An 18,266-nucleotide genomic window follows, 5' to 3' on the forward strand; every position below is an offset into this window, starting at 1 on the left:
AGTTGAAAAGAATAGAAGAAGGGAGGGGAGGGTAAGAGGGGAGAAGGAGAGGAATGGTTGTTGTGGAAGAAGGGAGATATGGAATGGTAGAAGAGCAACTCCAAATGTATTTTAAAGTTTTAGGATGAAGAATGAACCAATATGGAAACCAAAAGATAATATGTATTATAAGAATGGTTGAAGAGATTGTATATTTATATATGTTTTATGAGAAATAAAAATAACTTTTATTTTAAAAAAGATCCTATTAAATGCAACAATAATTACCTTTCACACCACCAATATCAACTTCTATCACAATTTCTCTTGACCCAAATCATATTCCAGAAACATTTATTTAGACAAATTCCAGCTGCACCAAGAGAATTAGGACTGGTGTCTAGTGTTAGAAGAATTATCCTTCTGGGTTCAGCTCCAAGTGGGGAAAAAGACACTGGAAACATGGAGACTGCTTGGAAAGATGGTTTAATGGTGGATAGGATCACATGGTTTGAGTTCCTGAACAGAAAAGGGCGCAAGATGCAGCGAGTCCCGGGTTTTATGCCCTCTGTGGCTTTGAACTTCCTGGGGTCCCGAAAGAGTACCTGATTGGTTGTCAGACTCCCAGAGGGTGAGGGTCTTACCTAGCCTTGCTGGCTGATGTAATCTTCCCAGGTACCATGTGGTGAGTTTCTGTTGCTAGATGGGTCCTATTGTGTTGCAGATTTTTTTAAATTTGATTTATATGCCGCCCTTCTCCGGAGACTCAGGGCGGCTTACAGTGCGTTAAGCAATAGCCTTCATCCTTTTGTATATTTATACAAAGTCAGCTTATTGCCCCCACAAACTGGGTCCTCATTTAACCTACCTTAGGAAGGATGGAAGGCTGAGTCAACCTTGAGCCTTGGAGAGATTCGAACCAGCAGTAAATTGCAGGCAGCTGTGTTAATAACAGGGTGCTTTAAACCACTGTAGTGCCAAGGCTCTGCAGATGATGGTCCATTGACAAAGATGGGAGGGAATTGAGTTTCTGCCTCTGGCCCATTGGGGGGGCAAGAAGGTGGGAGCTGCTTCATCTTTAAAACATGCTTCTCCATTTCTCATTCAGGAAAACATAATATTCTGCCTTTTTAATATTTCCTAAAATATTTCATTCTTCTAGGAAAGGGGTGGGTGCTAACTTCCTACAGTAGCATCATAGTTTGTTGGACTGTGTATTTCTTTTCTCAACATAGGCGGATTTGTTTTGACAAATAAAACCCATCCACTGCCAGGCAAAAGCAAACATTAACAGATAGTTGCCCTCCCCCACAAATTACCTGCTTTCTTTCAATGCATCAAGAGGTTTTGTAAACAAATCTTGTTTCCAGGCAGAATGCATGGAGTACAGCATGAAATCAATAGACTCTTCAGTTGCCTCCTTGGGTGTACCCTTACCTATTTTGCATTTATATATATAGATCTCACATCCAGATTTCGCATAGTAGACGTGAATAGGTAAACAACTCCTCTCCCTCATCCAGTCTGGAAAAAAAGGGCTCTGTATTAGGGATAGGAAAAGCAGCTCAGACAGCCAGGCACACTAATGTACCTCTGTTGTTAACAAGCTTCCTGAATCTGAGAGAGAAAGGTCTGCTTCTTAGTAGACTGAAGTATGAGATGAGGTTTAATTATGGAAAGAAAACACTTTACCAAAGTAAAGAACAGAAAAAGTGTATTTCTAGGGGAGAGATAATGCTCTCTTTGCTTGACGCAAGTAAGAATAGCAAAGTAAGTCAAAGCTCTTTAAAAGACTAACACAGAGAGAAAATAAACAGGAAATATATTTGGAACCATAGCTTTGTAAAGTTTTAGCTCTAGAATGAAAATAATTAGGATTGCTCCAATTTGCTGTATCTTTGCCACAATATTGGTTTGATTTTAAACAGTAACTAGCTTGTATTTAAGTATTTTTGAGTCAATAATTTGCTACTTTGCTTACAGCAGAGAGGAAATCTCAATCCTATCCCAAACAGCCTTGGCAATCATCTGATTTTAAGGGAGATGATGTTCCTGGGAAGGGGAAGCACTAGAAAAAAGCTGTGTTTGTGACTTTTGATAACCCTTTTAGAACCATTGCAGAATAGGGACACAAAGTGAACTCTCTAATTAGAGGGATGGAAGGCATGTTGAAAACCCCAAAGATATCCAGATCCTGACCTATGTAGGTTGTAAACGTGGCAATCAGCACCGTAAATTATAAACAGGATCCAATTGCTCATTTGTGCAACTCCCGAAGTAAAGTTAACTGGGCAAAATGGCTGACTTTGGGTCAGTCACTTTCTCTCAGCCCAACGCAACTCACAGGATTGTTGTTATGGGGAAACGGGGAGGAGGCATATTATGTATGTTTGCCTCTTGTTATATATAATAACGAAGTTGGGGTTTTAAAAATCTAAATCTAAAATCTTAAAATGAAATTTACTTCCAGCTCTGAGAAGCCTCAAAATATAGAGGCTGCTGATGTAATTTTTGACTACTACTTAAGAATAGCATTGTCTCAGATAAATTCAGGAACTGCTAGCAATGCTGTGCAGGATATACTAGGGAAAAATTAGAAGTGATTGCATCGTCAAATTTGAAAGCCTTTAAAACATAGAATAGGGATACTTACATTAAGCCTGCTTCTCATACAGGTTCCATAGTGTAGTGGTTATCACGTCTGCTTTACACGCAGAAGGTCCTGGGTTCGAGCCCCAGTGGAACCACCTAACTTTTTAAAAGTCTAACTACTAAGCTAATATTACAGTTCACTATTTACACAAATTCCATTTCTAAATAAGCTAGTAATGCATAGCACCATCTCACATTTTCTGCATAAGCCATTACTGTCTGTTCACGGCGCCACCCATCGGGATTTAATATTTATCAATCTCCAGGATGTTATTCAGCATCGTCAACAATTGTCCTGGATCCTGGAATCTTATTACCAAACGGTTACGGCAACGGATCAACACGGGTTATCCCTCTAAAAATCTTTAATCCAGCACCGCCTTTCCTTAAATATTTGCGATCGAATAATCGATCTCAAAACTTATGCACAAACCAGTCAGAGCACTAAAGCAGTAGTAGGAGTTCTACACATGCTCACCAACAAATTTAACTAGTACTATTGCCTCTTTAGTCCGGCTGACTCATTGCATCGAAGTTCGAGGGCTGCTGATTTATGGCCAAAACGCTCATTCTCAGCTTCTGTTTCCAGGAAGAGCCGAGGTAATAAAACATATAAGATCTTTACACCACAACTCGCGTTTCAGGCAGGTGTTTACAAAGATTGCCGGGGAAAAGAAAAGGATTGAGAAAGCCTGATGGCGGAACAAGCCCTGCATTGAACTACTGTCGTCTTCCCGGCTTCCTTCCAGGGTTTGCCTCTGGGGATATGCAAACGTATCGCAATCGTAACATGCAAATTTGGAATCTACCAGCTCATCATTCTGGGCTTATCGCAAAATGGAAGAAGGGTGGCTTAAGGCTCGCGCGAACCATGGCAGAATCGGACAGTATCTGCTGACAAACGACTCAGTTGGGTGCGGCACAAGCAGGCGCTTCTCCTCCCACCCCCACCCCCGAGCGCCAGAAAGAAGCTGCAGTTTGCCACGCGGGAGCGAGGACTGCGATGGCTTCCTCATGCGCCCACCCACAAGTACAGTCGTCCACGCGCTCCGCTCGGGCTCCAGAAAGTGCAAGGAGGAGGTTCTGGGCGGGATGGGGGAGCTGCGCGCTGCGTCGCTTTCGCGGCTTCTCAATTCATTCCTGAGGAAATAAGGCGATCCTGTGCGCAGGCACGAAAATAGGGCTTTCCACAAGGAATGCAATATTTCAAATGCGGGGGTGGAGGTGGGGAACCGATTTCTGCAAGTCGCTATATGTGCTTGACGCTGAAAGAGACTACAGTTCTATGCTTTATAGGAGGAGATAGAGACCTCCCAGTGGAAACCTTGGTGCTCTCTGAACCTGGTTGTTTGCTTTAGGTAGTAGCATCATCAGTGCCATGATAATGTGCAACAGTGCAATGATGATGCCACCTGGCTGGGCAATGAAATGTTTCCAAGCAAGCAACCAGGCTCAGAGAACACCAAGTTCAGACTCCACAGTTCAACCCAGAACTACAGATATTCTCTTCTATTGGAAAGATGCTCTCTGTTGTAGAGAAGTTTGGGGGGGGTGTCATCCAGTCGAGTGCTGACCAAGTGGACAGAGTTGCTAGGTTTCCTGATCTCTGGCAATAGCTCACAATTCCCTAAAGAACATTCTGGTGATCTCTGATCCTTTCTATCCACCTGATCCCTTGTTCATCTCTCATCTCTATTCATCTCTCAGATTTGCCAAGCAGGAATTATAATTTTTTTCTCCTAATCCATCTCTTGTTTGCCTCCTGTGCCCAAAACAGTTTCTCCTTGTACGTAATTATTGCAAGGGAGCAATTAAATATCATGGACCTGGGAACTGACTGACTCATTCTTCTTGGCATCCTGAAGCTGTTTCTTGAGTAAGCATGCGTTCTAGTGTTGGAAGAAACATCCTTCTAGGTTCTGCTCCAAGTGGGGAAAAAGACACTGGAAACATGGAGACTGCTTGGAAAGATGGTTTAATGGTGGACAGGATCACATGGCTTGAGTTCCTGAACAGAAAAGGGGCAGATACAGTAAATCCTCGGGTTTTTATGCTCTCTCTGGCTCTGCATTTCTTGGGGCCCCGAAAGAGTATCCTGATTGGTTGTCAGACTCCCAGGGGGTGGGGGTCTTAGCTAGCCTTGCTGGCTGATGGTCACATGTGCTTCCCAGGTCACATGTGGTGAGTTTCTGCTGCTATTGTGTAGAGGGCTAATCCTATCTTTGTTGGATCTTTGGCAATTCCTACTATGGCTCTGCCTGAAGGAGGCAGATCTTTGTTATGTAGACTGGACTGGCCCTGGCCTTAATGGCCCATTGACAAAGGGTGGGGGGCAGGAAGGTGGGAGCCGCTTTGTCTGTAAAATATGCTTCTCCATTTCGCATCCAGGGAAATATAATATTCTGCCTTTTTCATATTTCCTAAAATATTTCACTCTTCCAGGAAAGGGGTGGGTACTAACTTCCTACACTTGTGATAAACAGAGCTTTTGAATCAGCAGATTCGATTGCTTGGTTAGCTTGATTTCATTTTAATTTCAATCACATTTTGCTGCCTGAAATATTTACATCAAAAAAATTTGTATGTAAATAATTATAAAATTGCATACCTCGATAAATTGATATTCAGATGCTAAAGTCTTCTTAAATATTTGTTTTTGGCTTGGTTTAACCTATACATAGCCTCTGTGACTTGTAAATCATGTCTTAATATGTGTCAACTGCAATTTACAATAACAACAGTATTAAATAAATTGTTGTATTTTTTATGAGAAATAAATATTTTGAGTGCCATGCATGCAACTTGAGTCACACCATTCCAAGGTTTTTTGGTGGTTTTTTTTCTTTTTTTGGCCCAAAATAAGTTTGTTTCAAGCAAGGGCAAACTTATTAAGTGGTTGACTCATCATACAGTAGAAATGACATGGAGCTCTAATTCTGTTCAAACCAGAGATAATAACATTTTCACGGAGATAGAGCCGGCTGGGGTGGGTAGAGTCCTCTGCCTAATCCCAAAAGTTTTTTATTTACTTTTGGGAGGGAGCGGAAGAGACTCCCCGTATCCCCAGCCGATGCTCCGGGCTCTGGGAAATCTCTGCTACACGCAGAGCTAGGGGGCAAAAGCAAGCCTGTAAATCTGTCAAATAAATTAATTAAAGAAGATATGAGCTGGACCTCTGATCCTGAAGCGCAAGTATTCTTTTTATTTTATTTTGCCTAAGAAGTGAAGTGAAGGGAAAAAAGTTTTTTAAAATGGCGATTGCTGCTGCGGCTTGAAGAGAGGCTGAAAGGGAAACTCCTTCCGTTTTCAATTACAAAGTAGCGGAATGAATACTTTTGGCTGTAACTGAAGGCAAAACCTCACTCTCACTTCTGTTTTTTTTTTCCTTTTTTTTCCCTTGGGGATCTGATATTGATCTTGGTTGGAAAAAAGTTTTTTTTTTCTCTTTTCCAGTAAATTTTGTCTGCGTGGAAAAATGGCACTGAGACTTATAAAGCTAGACAAACAGGCAGTGGGGGGGGGGATTCCCCCATTAATAAATTACATCAACAAGTTTTAACTCTCCAGTCTCAGAAATCTGACTTTAATATAATAGAATTTCTTCTTGAGGAGATTGTAAGAAGGGATGAGATTGTGAATCAGCAACTTGAAAAATTTAAGTTGGAAATCAAAGAAATTGGTGAATTGGTGAAATCTAAGTTTGGCTTTTTGGATCGAAAGATTTTAAAAACAGCTAATGGCTTAGCAGACTTTGTGATTCAGTTGGATGCAAATACTAAATTATTAGAGTCTAAAATGAAAGAAACTGAGGAGAATTTGGATGACAAGATCCAAAAAATTAAAAAGGATTTGGCAAACACTCAGGATAATAGTTCAGAAGACAAACTTAAAATGGAGGCTGATCAAAAGACTGGTAATGAAGAAAATGTACAACAGAGGATTGAAAGAGAAGTTTTAATGATCCAACACAATTTTACAGAATATGCAATTAGACTGAGAGGTCTGCAGGAAAATGACAGAGATGATTTAAGGAAGATATCTTCTGGCTGGGATTTTAAAGGTTCAACCTGATGAAGTGTTTTGCAGGATTGACAGAATTTATAGAATAAACTCCTGGTTGGCAAAACAAAGGCAATTGCCTAGAGATGTGGTGATTTATTTTACAGACAAAGAAATTAGAAATAAAATTGTGCAGAATTCTTATAATTCTACTTTGTAATTTCGTGGAAGAAAGATTTGGATTTTTAAGGAACTCCCGCCCAAGATGTTAATGGAGAGGAAGAAATTTGGTTTTCTAGTGAATGAGTTAAAAAAAAGGAATATTCTATTTAGGTGGGACGTCCCAGTTGGTTTAATATTGAGACACCAAGGAGTAAGATACCAACTGAATACTGTCGAAAAAGCGGAAGAATTTTATCAAAAAATTTTAAAAATAAATTTAACATCTTTAGGCAGACCATAAAGACTTTTGTTTAGAAACCAGGTATCCCCTTCATGCTGTCGGAATCCTGGAGGGCCTCTCACTTAGATCTCTTCATCTAGGTCTGCATGTAGATAAGCTGTGTCAACATCGAACTGGAAAACTTCTAAACCAAGGATAGTTGCAGTTGCTAAAGCAATTTTTACACTCTCAGTTCGGACTGTCGGTGAATAGGTATTTGTGTAGTCCTCAGGATAACGTTGAGCGAAACCCTGAGCTACAAGTCTGGCCTTGTACAATGACTCACCATTTGGCTTCTTTTTGATTCTGTAGACCCATCGAGTGCCAATGACCTTTTTGTTTGCTGGAGGTTTTGCAGGTGTAAACACTTTAAGTTTCGTTAGACTGTCCATTTCAACCTGCATTGCTTCATACCATTTGTCTTGCTCTGAATCAGGAAGATGTTTGATTTGTGTGAAATTATCAGGTGGAAGTGTAACATTATCAGGTGGAAGTGTAACAGTTGCCAAGAATATCGTTGTGGAGGGATCCCTTTTGTGACCCTCTTGGAACATCTCGGAACAACTGTCCTTTCTTCTTCTGCTTCGTCCTCGTCCTCACATTCGTCGCTAGCATCAGCATCTGCGGCTTGCGAAGACGGAACATCAGGTTGAGAAGAACTAGTGGAATCTTGATCATCAATCTGCGCAGTATCAGTAGTATCATCTCTAGGAAAATAAACTCCAGGTTCATTGGAATGAATCCTGGACCAGTCAACATCTTCTCAAAATTGGCAGATTGGGAAGTCACTATTACATGTTTAGAGTCAATAAATTTACTCCATTTTGAGTTGTCATCAATACCCATAAATCTCAGTCTCTTTGCTGTTGGACCTCCTTTCCTTCTTTGAGCTAAGGGAATGTTCACCATAGCATATGAACCAAAAATATGGATGTTTTTGAGATCGGGCTTGTAGTCATACAACATGAAGAAAGGAGTCTGATTTATTACACTGCTCCAAGTACGGTTCACAATGTAATTTGCATATTTGATAGCTTCACCCCAGTATGGGTTACTGAGGTTGACGTCTTCTAGGAGACAACGCATCATGGTTTGCAGGACCCCTTGTCTTCTCTCTACGACCCCATTATGAGCCGGTGTGTAAGGCGCCGACGTCTGATGAAGAATTCCATTCTTGCACATCCAGTCCTGGAAACGCTGAGACATGAACTCGGCACCACGGTCACTCTGGATTCTGGCGATGTTTTCTACCACCAAGTATTGGTGGAAATGGACCAACTATGTCAGTGTGTACCAAATCAAAAATGTGTGTTGACAGGCGTGTAGCACGTTTTGGAATGGCTGCTGCTTTGGATTTGGCCTTCTTGCATACAGCACAATCCAAAAACACCTTACACCCCTTTAGATCCAAACCTTTTGCGAACTCCGGCATCTTCCTAAGAACACGGAAACTGGCATGCCCCAATCTTCTATGCCACTTATGGATACACCTGGAATGCAAAGGTTTACTAGTTAGTGAATTTTCAACATTAACAGTTTTATGAGGAACCTCAGGCTTGCTCTGAGCAACCTGTTTCCCAATTTTCTTTTTGTTGGCTTTAGGAGCCTTTGGAGCAGCAACAGGATCTCTCACTGGAGCATCTCTCTCTGGGCCTGTGCTCTCCCTTTTTGGAGTTTGTATACTTGCCTGTGTTTGCGGTTTAGGCTTTGGCTTTAAATAATAAACACCACCAATTAATATGGTTTCAGCAACAATATCTCCATCTTTAACTATGTAACTTGCCTTTTCAAGGTTGTGAACCTGGAACTTTAATGCTCTAGACAAGTGACTCTGACTAAGCAAATTACTAGTTGCTGTTGGTATATAATAAACATCAGGAATGAATGCATCGAACTCTTCAACATAAACAGTTCCTTTTCCTTTGACCTGACAAGGATGATTTGAAAAAGAATAAAGTTCACGTAGTTCAGGTTCAGGCTCGTGCATGTCTGTGAAAAGTTCCTTTCTGTAGGTAACATGCAAAGCTGCACCACTGTCCAAAGTCCACAGGAGTCGTCTGTCGTACTCTGGTTGAGGTTGTGGATCATTGGTTAAAGCCAATGTGGCGAGTAGAGTTTGTGGATCACGCTGGGGACATGACGACCTTGTCTTCCGCCTCTGCCTCTGGAATCTGTTCCTCTGGGCTGGTACGTGACGGGAGCTGGAACTCGTTGGGGACAATCCCGGGTGGCATGTCCCACACGATTACATGTAGCATCTTGGCATCCTTGGAGCATAGGTCCTTCCTTGGAAGGAGCGCCTAGCTGGAGCTCTTGATGCGGGTGGTCCTCTCAAGTGTGGAGTAGCTAACATGAGTGCTTCTTCTTCAATTAAAAGTCTGCATACATTGTCCACTGTGCATTGAGCAATAGGCACTAGATTAATCTTTGTAATGGCATCTTTCCATTCATAATTCAAAGAGTTAATAATAATGCTGATCATTTGAATATCATCAATATTATAGCCTCTTTCTCTCAATTCTCTTCTGATTCCTTTCAGTTTGGTCAAATGTCCTCCAATTTGTTCACCAGGTTTCAATCTCGAACCATGGAACTTAGACATGAGCAAACATGAAGATTCAATTGAAAAAGGCCTGTAGCAATTTTCCAATTGGACCCAAATTTGTTGGGCCATTGCATCAGGCGGAAATGTAACCTGCAGTTCAGTATCCATGGACATCAATAATGTTGTGCAGGCTTTAGTTTCTAAGTCTCTTATTTCAGGTGTCCATGGTTGGGCAGGAGGGTTAACATGGTTGGACAGTGGGTACCTTCCCTACGTAGCAAAAGTCCAAACTCACTGACCCAGGCCTTGTAATTCTGCCCTGACATCTTTAATTTTGACTCACCAGCCAGTGGAGCAACAGAAGGTGCCTGTTGAGGAATGCGCATTTGAGGTGCTGGCTGTGGAAGTAAAGGCACTTGTTCTGCTGGAGGTGGACCAGGAGCTGGCCCTGGTTGTACAGCTGGAGGCACCTGTGCATGCATTTGTGGTTGAGGCTGTTGCATTTGAGCTACAATATTAACATGGCCTGCTGGAGATGCAGTCATTTGCCTTTGCTGCATTAAGCTTTGTTGTGCTCCATCTAAAAGGACACCAGCACCACCAGGGGGTGCTGGAGATTGAGCCTGTGGAGACACTTGTGGCATTGCAGCCTGAATATCTGAGTGAGTTAAAGACATCTCTAATAGAATCTTCTGCAATAATTGTAATTGCTCTCTCAAATTGCGATGCATTTCAGCTTTCTCTAGTAAATTACTTTCACCAGCAGATGGTGCTGCAACTTTAGTTTCGGGCAGCTCAGCTCTTTCTGCATACGTGGCATTTGTAATTTGAGAAGGTAAATGGGACATGTACACAGCTCTCTGTTCTGATTGGCCTGACACAAAATCCACCAGGGGGTGTGTCTTTGGCTCCGAGGGAGAAGGCAAAATGGCGTTTTTAGAGATTTTGAAAGCACTAGACTCTCTCTTATCTTGCTCAAGCATAGATAAAGCCATTTTTGCCTGGGATAGCTCCTGTTCAAAAATTTTTATTTGATTACTATAGCTTTTTACAGCTAGTTCACGAAGGGAGAGATCAGAGCTGTGAGGAGGGTAATGAATTGTTTCTCTCTCTGCGTGGGAGGAAAAAGGCTTTGCCGTTTGTGGAAAATCTAGCCCTGCACCAAGCGTTACAAATTCAGAAGGTTCTGGGGCGACTGCATAATTGGAAGGGGGTGTTACTGACCTCAGTCGTAGTGCTTCACCTTCAAAAGCAGCTCTGCCTTTATCTTCCTTCTGAAGCCTTTGTAAGAGCATTTCATCCGTTTCTTCTCCACCCAAGGCTCCCTCTAGCCGGGTGGCTGAGGCGAGCGGCCGGAAACTTGAAAACCTCCTTTCTGCCTCTTCTTCATAGGAAAGGTTGAAATCATTACTAGGGAATGCTCTGAGTTTCATTTTGCCCTTTTTCTTCTTGCTCGGCATATTAGCAGACAATTAATCAGCGTTCTGCAGTCGCAAAAATAATCATCTGACTAAACTAGCCTAGAGGTCTAATTATCAAAGCAACAACCAAGGAAAAGCCATAAATCAACCATCCTCTTGCTACCAGTGTCAGAGGCAATTAGCCCCGTTACCTTCCTGGGGTAATTGCCTGGATCGTGGCATTCTCCTTGTGTATACTTTGAAAAATAAAACCGGAATACATCTTCTAATAAACTCATATTTATTGTAAAGAAAATAAAAACATCTAACTATCTAAAAATTTAATTGTTACATTTTTGCAAAGTTCCTATCGGCTACTTCTCAGCAGCCAGATTTTTCTGGCAAGAGAACAAAGAAAAGTGTGAAGTAGAAAGAAAGGAATGCGGATACACGTAGTTAGCTTACTGATAACAAAAGTTGGCAAGCTACGGAAAGTCTGACAGTCCAGAAATAATGAGCTCAGCTGGTAAATACAAAAACGCAGTGACAGCTGATTTTCGCTGTTTTAACGGCTCTAACGGAGTCCCGGGGCTGGCGCTCACCAAGGAGCATCTTTCAGCACCGGCGGAGCCACCGGATGTCTAGACACATCTTTTCTTAAAGTATATTAACTGTTAACCTGTTCCAGATGGTATCAGTCTTTCATGTATTTTTATATGAATCGATTGGATTTCTCCACCATGGTCATTTCAGTTGTTTCTTTTTATCATATACATAGCAGTGTTCATTTAGGAAAAGACATCAAGAAAGATTAAAATAAAGCTAAAGAAAGATAATAAGTCTGGTTATTATTGGTGGGTATTTTTTCTTTTTGCAATAGATGAATACAATACATGCATGTCTATATTTAGATCATTTTAAAGAGCATTGCCCTTGGAGATTCCTTCAAAAATGAACTTGGCTTACCATAGTCAATTAAATCTCTAAGAGATAACATGGATAAGGTGCTTAATGGGGCTATATTTAAGTTAATCTTCCTCCTGTTCAGAAAACTATACCATTCACTGAGCAGGTACTGCTGGAAGTGAAATCAAGCAAATATGTATTTCCAGCTAAGAAATGTGGCTCTGTTTCTTTTCTGCTTTGAAGGTAAGCACTACAGAATGTATTCTATTATATAGTGTTACTTTTACTGTCACTGATTGTAATTTATAGTACTTCTAATCCATGATCCTTTTCAGTTCCTAGGTTAGACACAAAGTTTTACATTTTTCATTGCTGGACTGGAAGACTTTTTCTTAGACCTTGGAATTCTCATTTTTAAGTGTGTTTTGTAAAGTAACCATATATGACCAGGTGTTTTTTAAAAATGGAAATGATGGAAAGATGAGGATGTTGGCAAAACATATGATTCAAAGAACTGCTAAGATTGAATACAAATCTTTTTATTATTATCAAGGTGTATCTTTATAGTAATATGTTTTCATCTTGTCAGAACTGCATAGCTTTGAAAGCAATGTGTAACCTCTTGAAGACTATAACTGATTTAAGATTATATATAGAATCTACCACCACAAAAGGCTAGTGACAGATTATGTGTGATCAAGTCATTGTTGATTGTTAGTTACCACCAAGGTAAACCTTCTGCAGGATAATTGGTTCTCAATCTGACCCTTTAGGTCTTCCACTAATGCATCCATTATTGAAATTAAGCCCATCCACCTTACTGCTGATTATCATATTTTCTATCTTTTCAGCATTATAGATTTCCCAGGAGATCTAGGTCTTTGCATCATGTGTCCAAAATACCATAATATGAGCCGGTTGACTGTGCCCGAATGAGAATTCTGTATTGTTTTGTTCAATGATCCATTTATTTGTATTCATGGCTGTCAATAGTATTCTCAGGAGTCTTCCCAAACACCAGTGTTCAAAAATGTCAAAATACTTTCTATCCTATTCTTCAAAGTTCAACTTTTGTTTCCATGGAGTGTCATGAAAAGAAAAAATGCCACAGTTCTGATGTTTCTAGCTATAAACAAGATACAGCGTCAGAATATTTTTTTTTCCAAGCCCTTCATTGATATCCTACCAAGTGCTTATTTCTGATGTATTTCTTATGTATTACCCTTGGTAGTACAGGGGTTTAAGGCACCCTGTTATTAAGCTGGTTATTAAGACCAGCTGCCTGCAATTACTGCAGGGTTCGAATCTCGCCAAGGCTCAAGGTTAACTCAGCCTTCCATCCTTTCTAAGGTAGGTAAATTGAGGACCCAGTTGTGGGGGCAATAAGCTGACTTTGTATAAATATACAAAAGGATGAAGGCTATTGCTGAGCACATTGTAAGCCGCCCTGAGTCTTCGGAGAAGGGCGGCATATAAATCAAATTAAAAAAAAATTTTTTGCTGGATTCTTTATTTTTGATAATCATGAAGCTATCTCTACTTAAGTATTTGTATTGTCAATTCAAAAGTTGGTTGTTGTAGCTGTTGACATTACTTTGCTCTTTCTACTTTATATTTAATCTTACTACCATTTTTAATGTGCTCATTGATTTTGATTATGTCTGAAAAAAGGCTTAAAATATAAAACAGAATGCTATTAGTTTAGGGATCCCAGCCAGCCCTCTGTGAATGATAAATGTATAATTTACACTGATAGCTTTCAGATCATTTGCATTGTCAGCTATCAGACTAAATTCTACATTTATCATTCACAGAGGGCTGGCTGGGATCCCTAAACTAACAGTATTCTGTTTTATATCTCTAAGGCTGATTTCAGATATCTTCAGGACATTTTTTTTTAAAAAAAATCATGTATATATATGAAGTAGAATTTAATTTTTTAAAATCCTCATGAAAGATATTACATTTCAATTTGGCAGCATTTCCTGACCTTAATTCACCCTTTTGTGCAATAGTGACATTTACCAAAATATTTTATATACCTTGTCCCAAGGTTACTTGTGCTGAGCAGCACCAATAATGGGGCTCTAAAAATAGATGTCATATAGTTGAAATTCATACTGTTCATTACTGATGCATTACATACCATGTTTCCCTGAAACTAAGACCTCTCTGGATAATAAGACCAATTGGGCTTTTTAACGCATGCGTTAAAATAAGCCCCCCACCAACTACTTACACTCATGCCAAGCCGGTCCCGCCATTTCCTCTGGTTGCTGCACAAACACCATGAGGTGAGGAGGCGAGGCCGGGAGAGGGGAAGGGGGGGGACATGCCCTCCCCTCCCTGTTCTTTGTGCTGGCCGAGCGGCTGGCTGCTGCTGCCCTGACGTGTCCCGCCACCACCACTGTCTTGTGGAACAGGACTCTGCAAGGCTTGTTGTGCCGTTCTATGCACGAACTGCAGCACCGCTGCGAGCTTCATCATACCAGCACAGCTGGTGTCCTGCTGCTCGTGACTGCGCCATATGTCTAACCTTACAGCAGTACTGCCATTCGTGCGTGCAACGGCACAAGCCTTGCAGAGTCCTGCTCCATGAGGCAGTGGTGGCAGTGCGATGAGTCTCACAGAGACTCATTTCTGACATGTGGGGCAGGGGCAAAGCAAGACGCTTGGAGTGAGACATGGTTCCCCTTGCCATCTCTTCTCCCCCCACCTTGCCGGGCATGGCAGGGCTCCTGCTCCTTGCTTAGTCACCCACCCTCTTTAGGGATGCAATATGGGGCAGGCGAGAAGGAAGATGCATGTCTTACCTTTCAAGCTCTGTCACATTCCTCGCCGTTGTGTCCAGGGAAACATGTTGTAAAAAAAACCCTTCTAGTGAGTTCAGTGAAGTTTTTTTTACAACATGTTTCCCTGGACACAACGGCAAGGAATGCCATGGAGCTTGAAAGGTAAGACATGCATCCTGCTTCTCGCCCGCCCTACTTGCCACCTCCAAGTTGCATCGCTAAAGGGGGAGGGTGTCTAAGCAAGGGGCAGGAGCCCTGTCATGCCCGGCAAGGGGGGGAAAGAAGAGATGGCAAGGGGAACCATGTCTCACTCCACACGTCTCGCTTCTCCCTTGCCCCACCTGCCACCCCTCCTCGATAAAGAGACAGCGGGGAAGGGAAGCAGCCAGGCTACTGTTGTCATTGGGGTGGGACCGGACTTTTTGGGCCATGAGACACGTGCCTTACCTTTCAAGCTCGGTGGCATTCCTCGCCGTTTTGTCCAGGGAAACGTTGTAAAAGAAAACTTCTCGCGAGTTCGAGAAGTTTGATTGAACTCACAAGAAGGGGTTTTTTTTACAACGTGTTTCCCTGGACACAACAGCGAGGAATGCCACGGAGCTTGAAAGGTAAGACGCGTGTCTCACTTTTCATCCGCCCCACTTGCCACCCCCAAATTTCATCCCTAAAGGGGGCGGGTGGCTAACCAAGGGGCAGGAGCCCTGCCATGCCTGGCGAGGGTGGGGGAGAAGAGACTGCAAGGGGAGCCATGTCTCACTCCACGCATCTTGCTTCTTATTTTCTTTTGAACCCTCGAAATAAGGGCTTATTTTGGGGTGGAGGAGGCGGTGAGCGTGGGACTGGATGTTCCGCCGCTGCCTCCCCTCCCTGTTCTTTTTTTTTCCCCAAATCATTTTTATTTAAAAAAAATAAAAATAAAAATAAAACATACAAACATCATTCATTCAATCAAGTACAGACAGTACATCGGTCAGTTTGCATCCCTAGTGCCCTCTCCTCTCTTCACAATATCTCTACATATCCAAAATTTATTCTTATGTAAAATATATCAGTTGTATCATCATTTAAAGTATTTCAACATTTTTATATATCACCATTTTTTATTATCTACCCAATGGTAAAATAAATCCCATATCAAATAATACTGTTTTTCTTCCTGCTCTCTTATTTCAAATGTCAGTTTACTCATTTCGGCACAGTCCAACATTTTCCTAATAATTTCTTCATCTGTAGGTATCATTTCTACTTTCCAATTTTTAGCAAATACAATTCTGGCTGCTGTTAGAAGATTCACAATTAAATACTGCAGTTCTTTGTTATATATTTCTGGTAAAATCCCTAATAAAAATATTTCTGGTTTAAAGTCTATGTGTCTCTTGGTCATTTTTTCCAACCACATGTGTATCTTAGTGCAATATCTCCTTGCTTCTAGGCATGTCCACCACATGTGGTAATAGGATCCTGGGGTCTGATGACATTTCCAACACCTCTCCGATTTGTTCTGGAACATTCTGTCGAATCTCGATGGGGATAAATGCCACCTGTAAAATATCTTATACAAATTTTCCTTATATGCTGTAGACAGTGTCATTTTATAGTTATGAGACCACAATTTTTGCCATTTTTCTAAATCAATTCCATAACCAAAATTTTTCCCTCATGCTGCCATCGATTCTTTAACTTCTTCTTCTTCCAGTTTTAACTCTAGCAAAAACCCATACAGCTTTTTAATAATATAATCATCAGCTCCCATTAAAATCTTATCCAAATTAGTCAAAGTATTGTAAAATCCTTCTTGCTTATAATCTTCTCGATACCTAGAAAATATTTGCATATATGAAAACGAATCCATCTTAAATCCCTGTTCTTCTAGTTCCTGTTTTAATTTAGTTCACCCTTTTCATCCAATAGTTCACTATACCTAATAGTTTGTTCCTTTCTAAATATTACGGGATAAGAAAAAGTCTCTACTGTAAATATCCAAACAGGTATTTTCAAATAATAAGGTTTCTTAACCTTCTCCCAATTCAGCCATAAAGCTTCACGTATTTAATGTCTTCTGAAATACCCTTGTATTTTTGTTCCTTTGTACCATAAGAAAGCGTGCCAACCCATCAACAAATCATATCCTCCAAATTTAATAGTCTAGTATTCCTCAGAGTTATCCATTCTTTCACCCACGTTAAACTTGCAGCTTGATAGTACCATTCAAAATTGGGCAGACCGAAGCCCCCCCTTAATTTAGCATCTTGTAATAGCTTTAACTTTATTCTCGCCTTTTTCCTTTGCCATATATATCTCGTTATCATTTTATCTAAGTCTATAAAAAATTCTTTATCCAGCTTGATTGGAATTGTCTGAAATAAATACAGAATTCTAGGCAAGATATTCATCTTAATGGTTGAAATCCTATCAATCAAAGACAATTGTAAATTGCCCCATTTCAACAAATCTTTCCCTATCTGTTGTTTAAGCTTGTTGTAATTGTTTTCTTTCAAAACACTACATCTTGGTGTTAAATGTATCCCCAAGTATTTCACTTTGTTTGTAATCTGCATTTTCGAAATCTCCATCAACTCTTCTTTCTGTTTTTTCAACATATTTTTAGTCATTACTTTCATTTAATCCTTGTTAATTTTCAAACCAGCTACTTTTCCAAACTCTCCAATAATTTCTATTAATTTATTTATTGTTGTTAATGGTTCTTCAATGATAAAAACCAAATCATCTGCAAAAGCTTGGAGCTTGTATTCTTCCTTTCGAATCTTCATGTCCTTTATATCTCTTTTTCTCCTCTGACATGTCTATTTAAAACTTCTAATGTCAATATAAACAACAATGGGGATAAAGGACATCCTTGTGCCTTTTTCTATTTCAATCGCATCTGTCAATTCTCCATTTATCATTACTTTTGCTATTTGTTTAGAGTAGATAGTTTCAATGGCCTTCTGAAGCCCATTCTTTCCATTTGAAGGGTCATAAACTGCCAGTTAACGTTGTCAAAGGCTTTTTGTGCATCTAGAAAAACCAAAGCCATCTGCTTTTCAGGGTGTGCTTCATAATACTCTAAAGTGTCCAAGATTATTCTTATGTTGTCCCTAATTTGTCTTTTTGGAAGAAATCCATTTTGATCCGAATGTATGAAATTATTTAATTATCTCTTAAGTCTCTCCGCCAATATTGAAGCAAAAATTTTGTAGTCCAAGTTTAACAAAGATATAGGTCTACAGTTTTTGATTTGTTGTGGGTCTGTATCTTCTTTATGAATCAAAGTAATATATGCCTCTGTCCAAGATTTGGGAATTTCCCTCTTTATCATCACTTCATTCATCACCTCCAGTAGTGGGATGGTCAAAGGTTCTTGTAATGTCTTATAATATTCAGCTGGTAGGCCATCAGGCCCCAGTGCTTTGCCATTTTTTTGTTTCTTAATTGCTTCTATTAACTCCATCATTGTTATGTTTCTTTCCAACATCTCCTCAATATCTTTACTAATCTGAGGTAATTTTGCATCTTGTAAATACTTGGACACTTCCTCCTCCTCCCCTATT

At 40.5% G+C, this 18,266-nt stretch overlaps 1 protein-coding gene and 1 non-coding gene across 4 annotated transcripts in view; both read left to right on the top strand.

The window, feature by feature from the left end:
* The first annotated feature begins 2,653 nt into the window (after nt 1-2,653).
* Nucleotides 2,654-2,726, top strand: TRNAV-UAC (transfer RNA valine (anticodon UAC)). The gene has a single exon. It is a non-coding gene; the product is annotated as a tRNA-Val (tRNA).
* Nucleotides 2,727-3,402: 676 nt separating this feature from the next.
* Nucleotides 3,403-18,266, top strand: part of RS1 (retinoschisin 1) — a 102,262-nt gene continuing 87,398 nt past the window's right edge. The window contains exon 1 of one of the 3 annotated variants that reach the window (XM_034434345.3): nt 3,403-3,661. In XM_034434345.3, coding sequence (XP_034290236.1) covers nt 3,469-3,661 — 193 coding nt within the window. In that variant the 5' untranslated portion in view covers nt 3,403-3,468. Of the gene's footprint in view, nt 3,662-12,075; nt 12,167-18,266 lie in introns of those variants that run through there. The other 2 variants (XM_034434372.3, XM_034434351.3) reach the window with 2 other exon arrangements.

Source organism: Pantherophis guttatus, chromosome 5, assembly GCF_059756535.1.
Source record: "Pantherophis guttatus breed Tessera chromosome 5, ASM5975653v1, whole genome shotgun sequence".
Lineage (NCBI taxonomy): Eukaryota > Metazoa > Chordata > Lepidosauria > Squamata > Colubridae > Pantherophis > Pantherophis guttatus.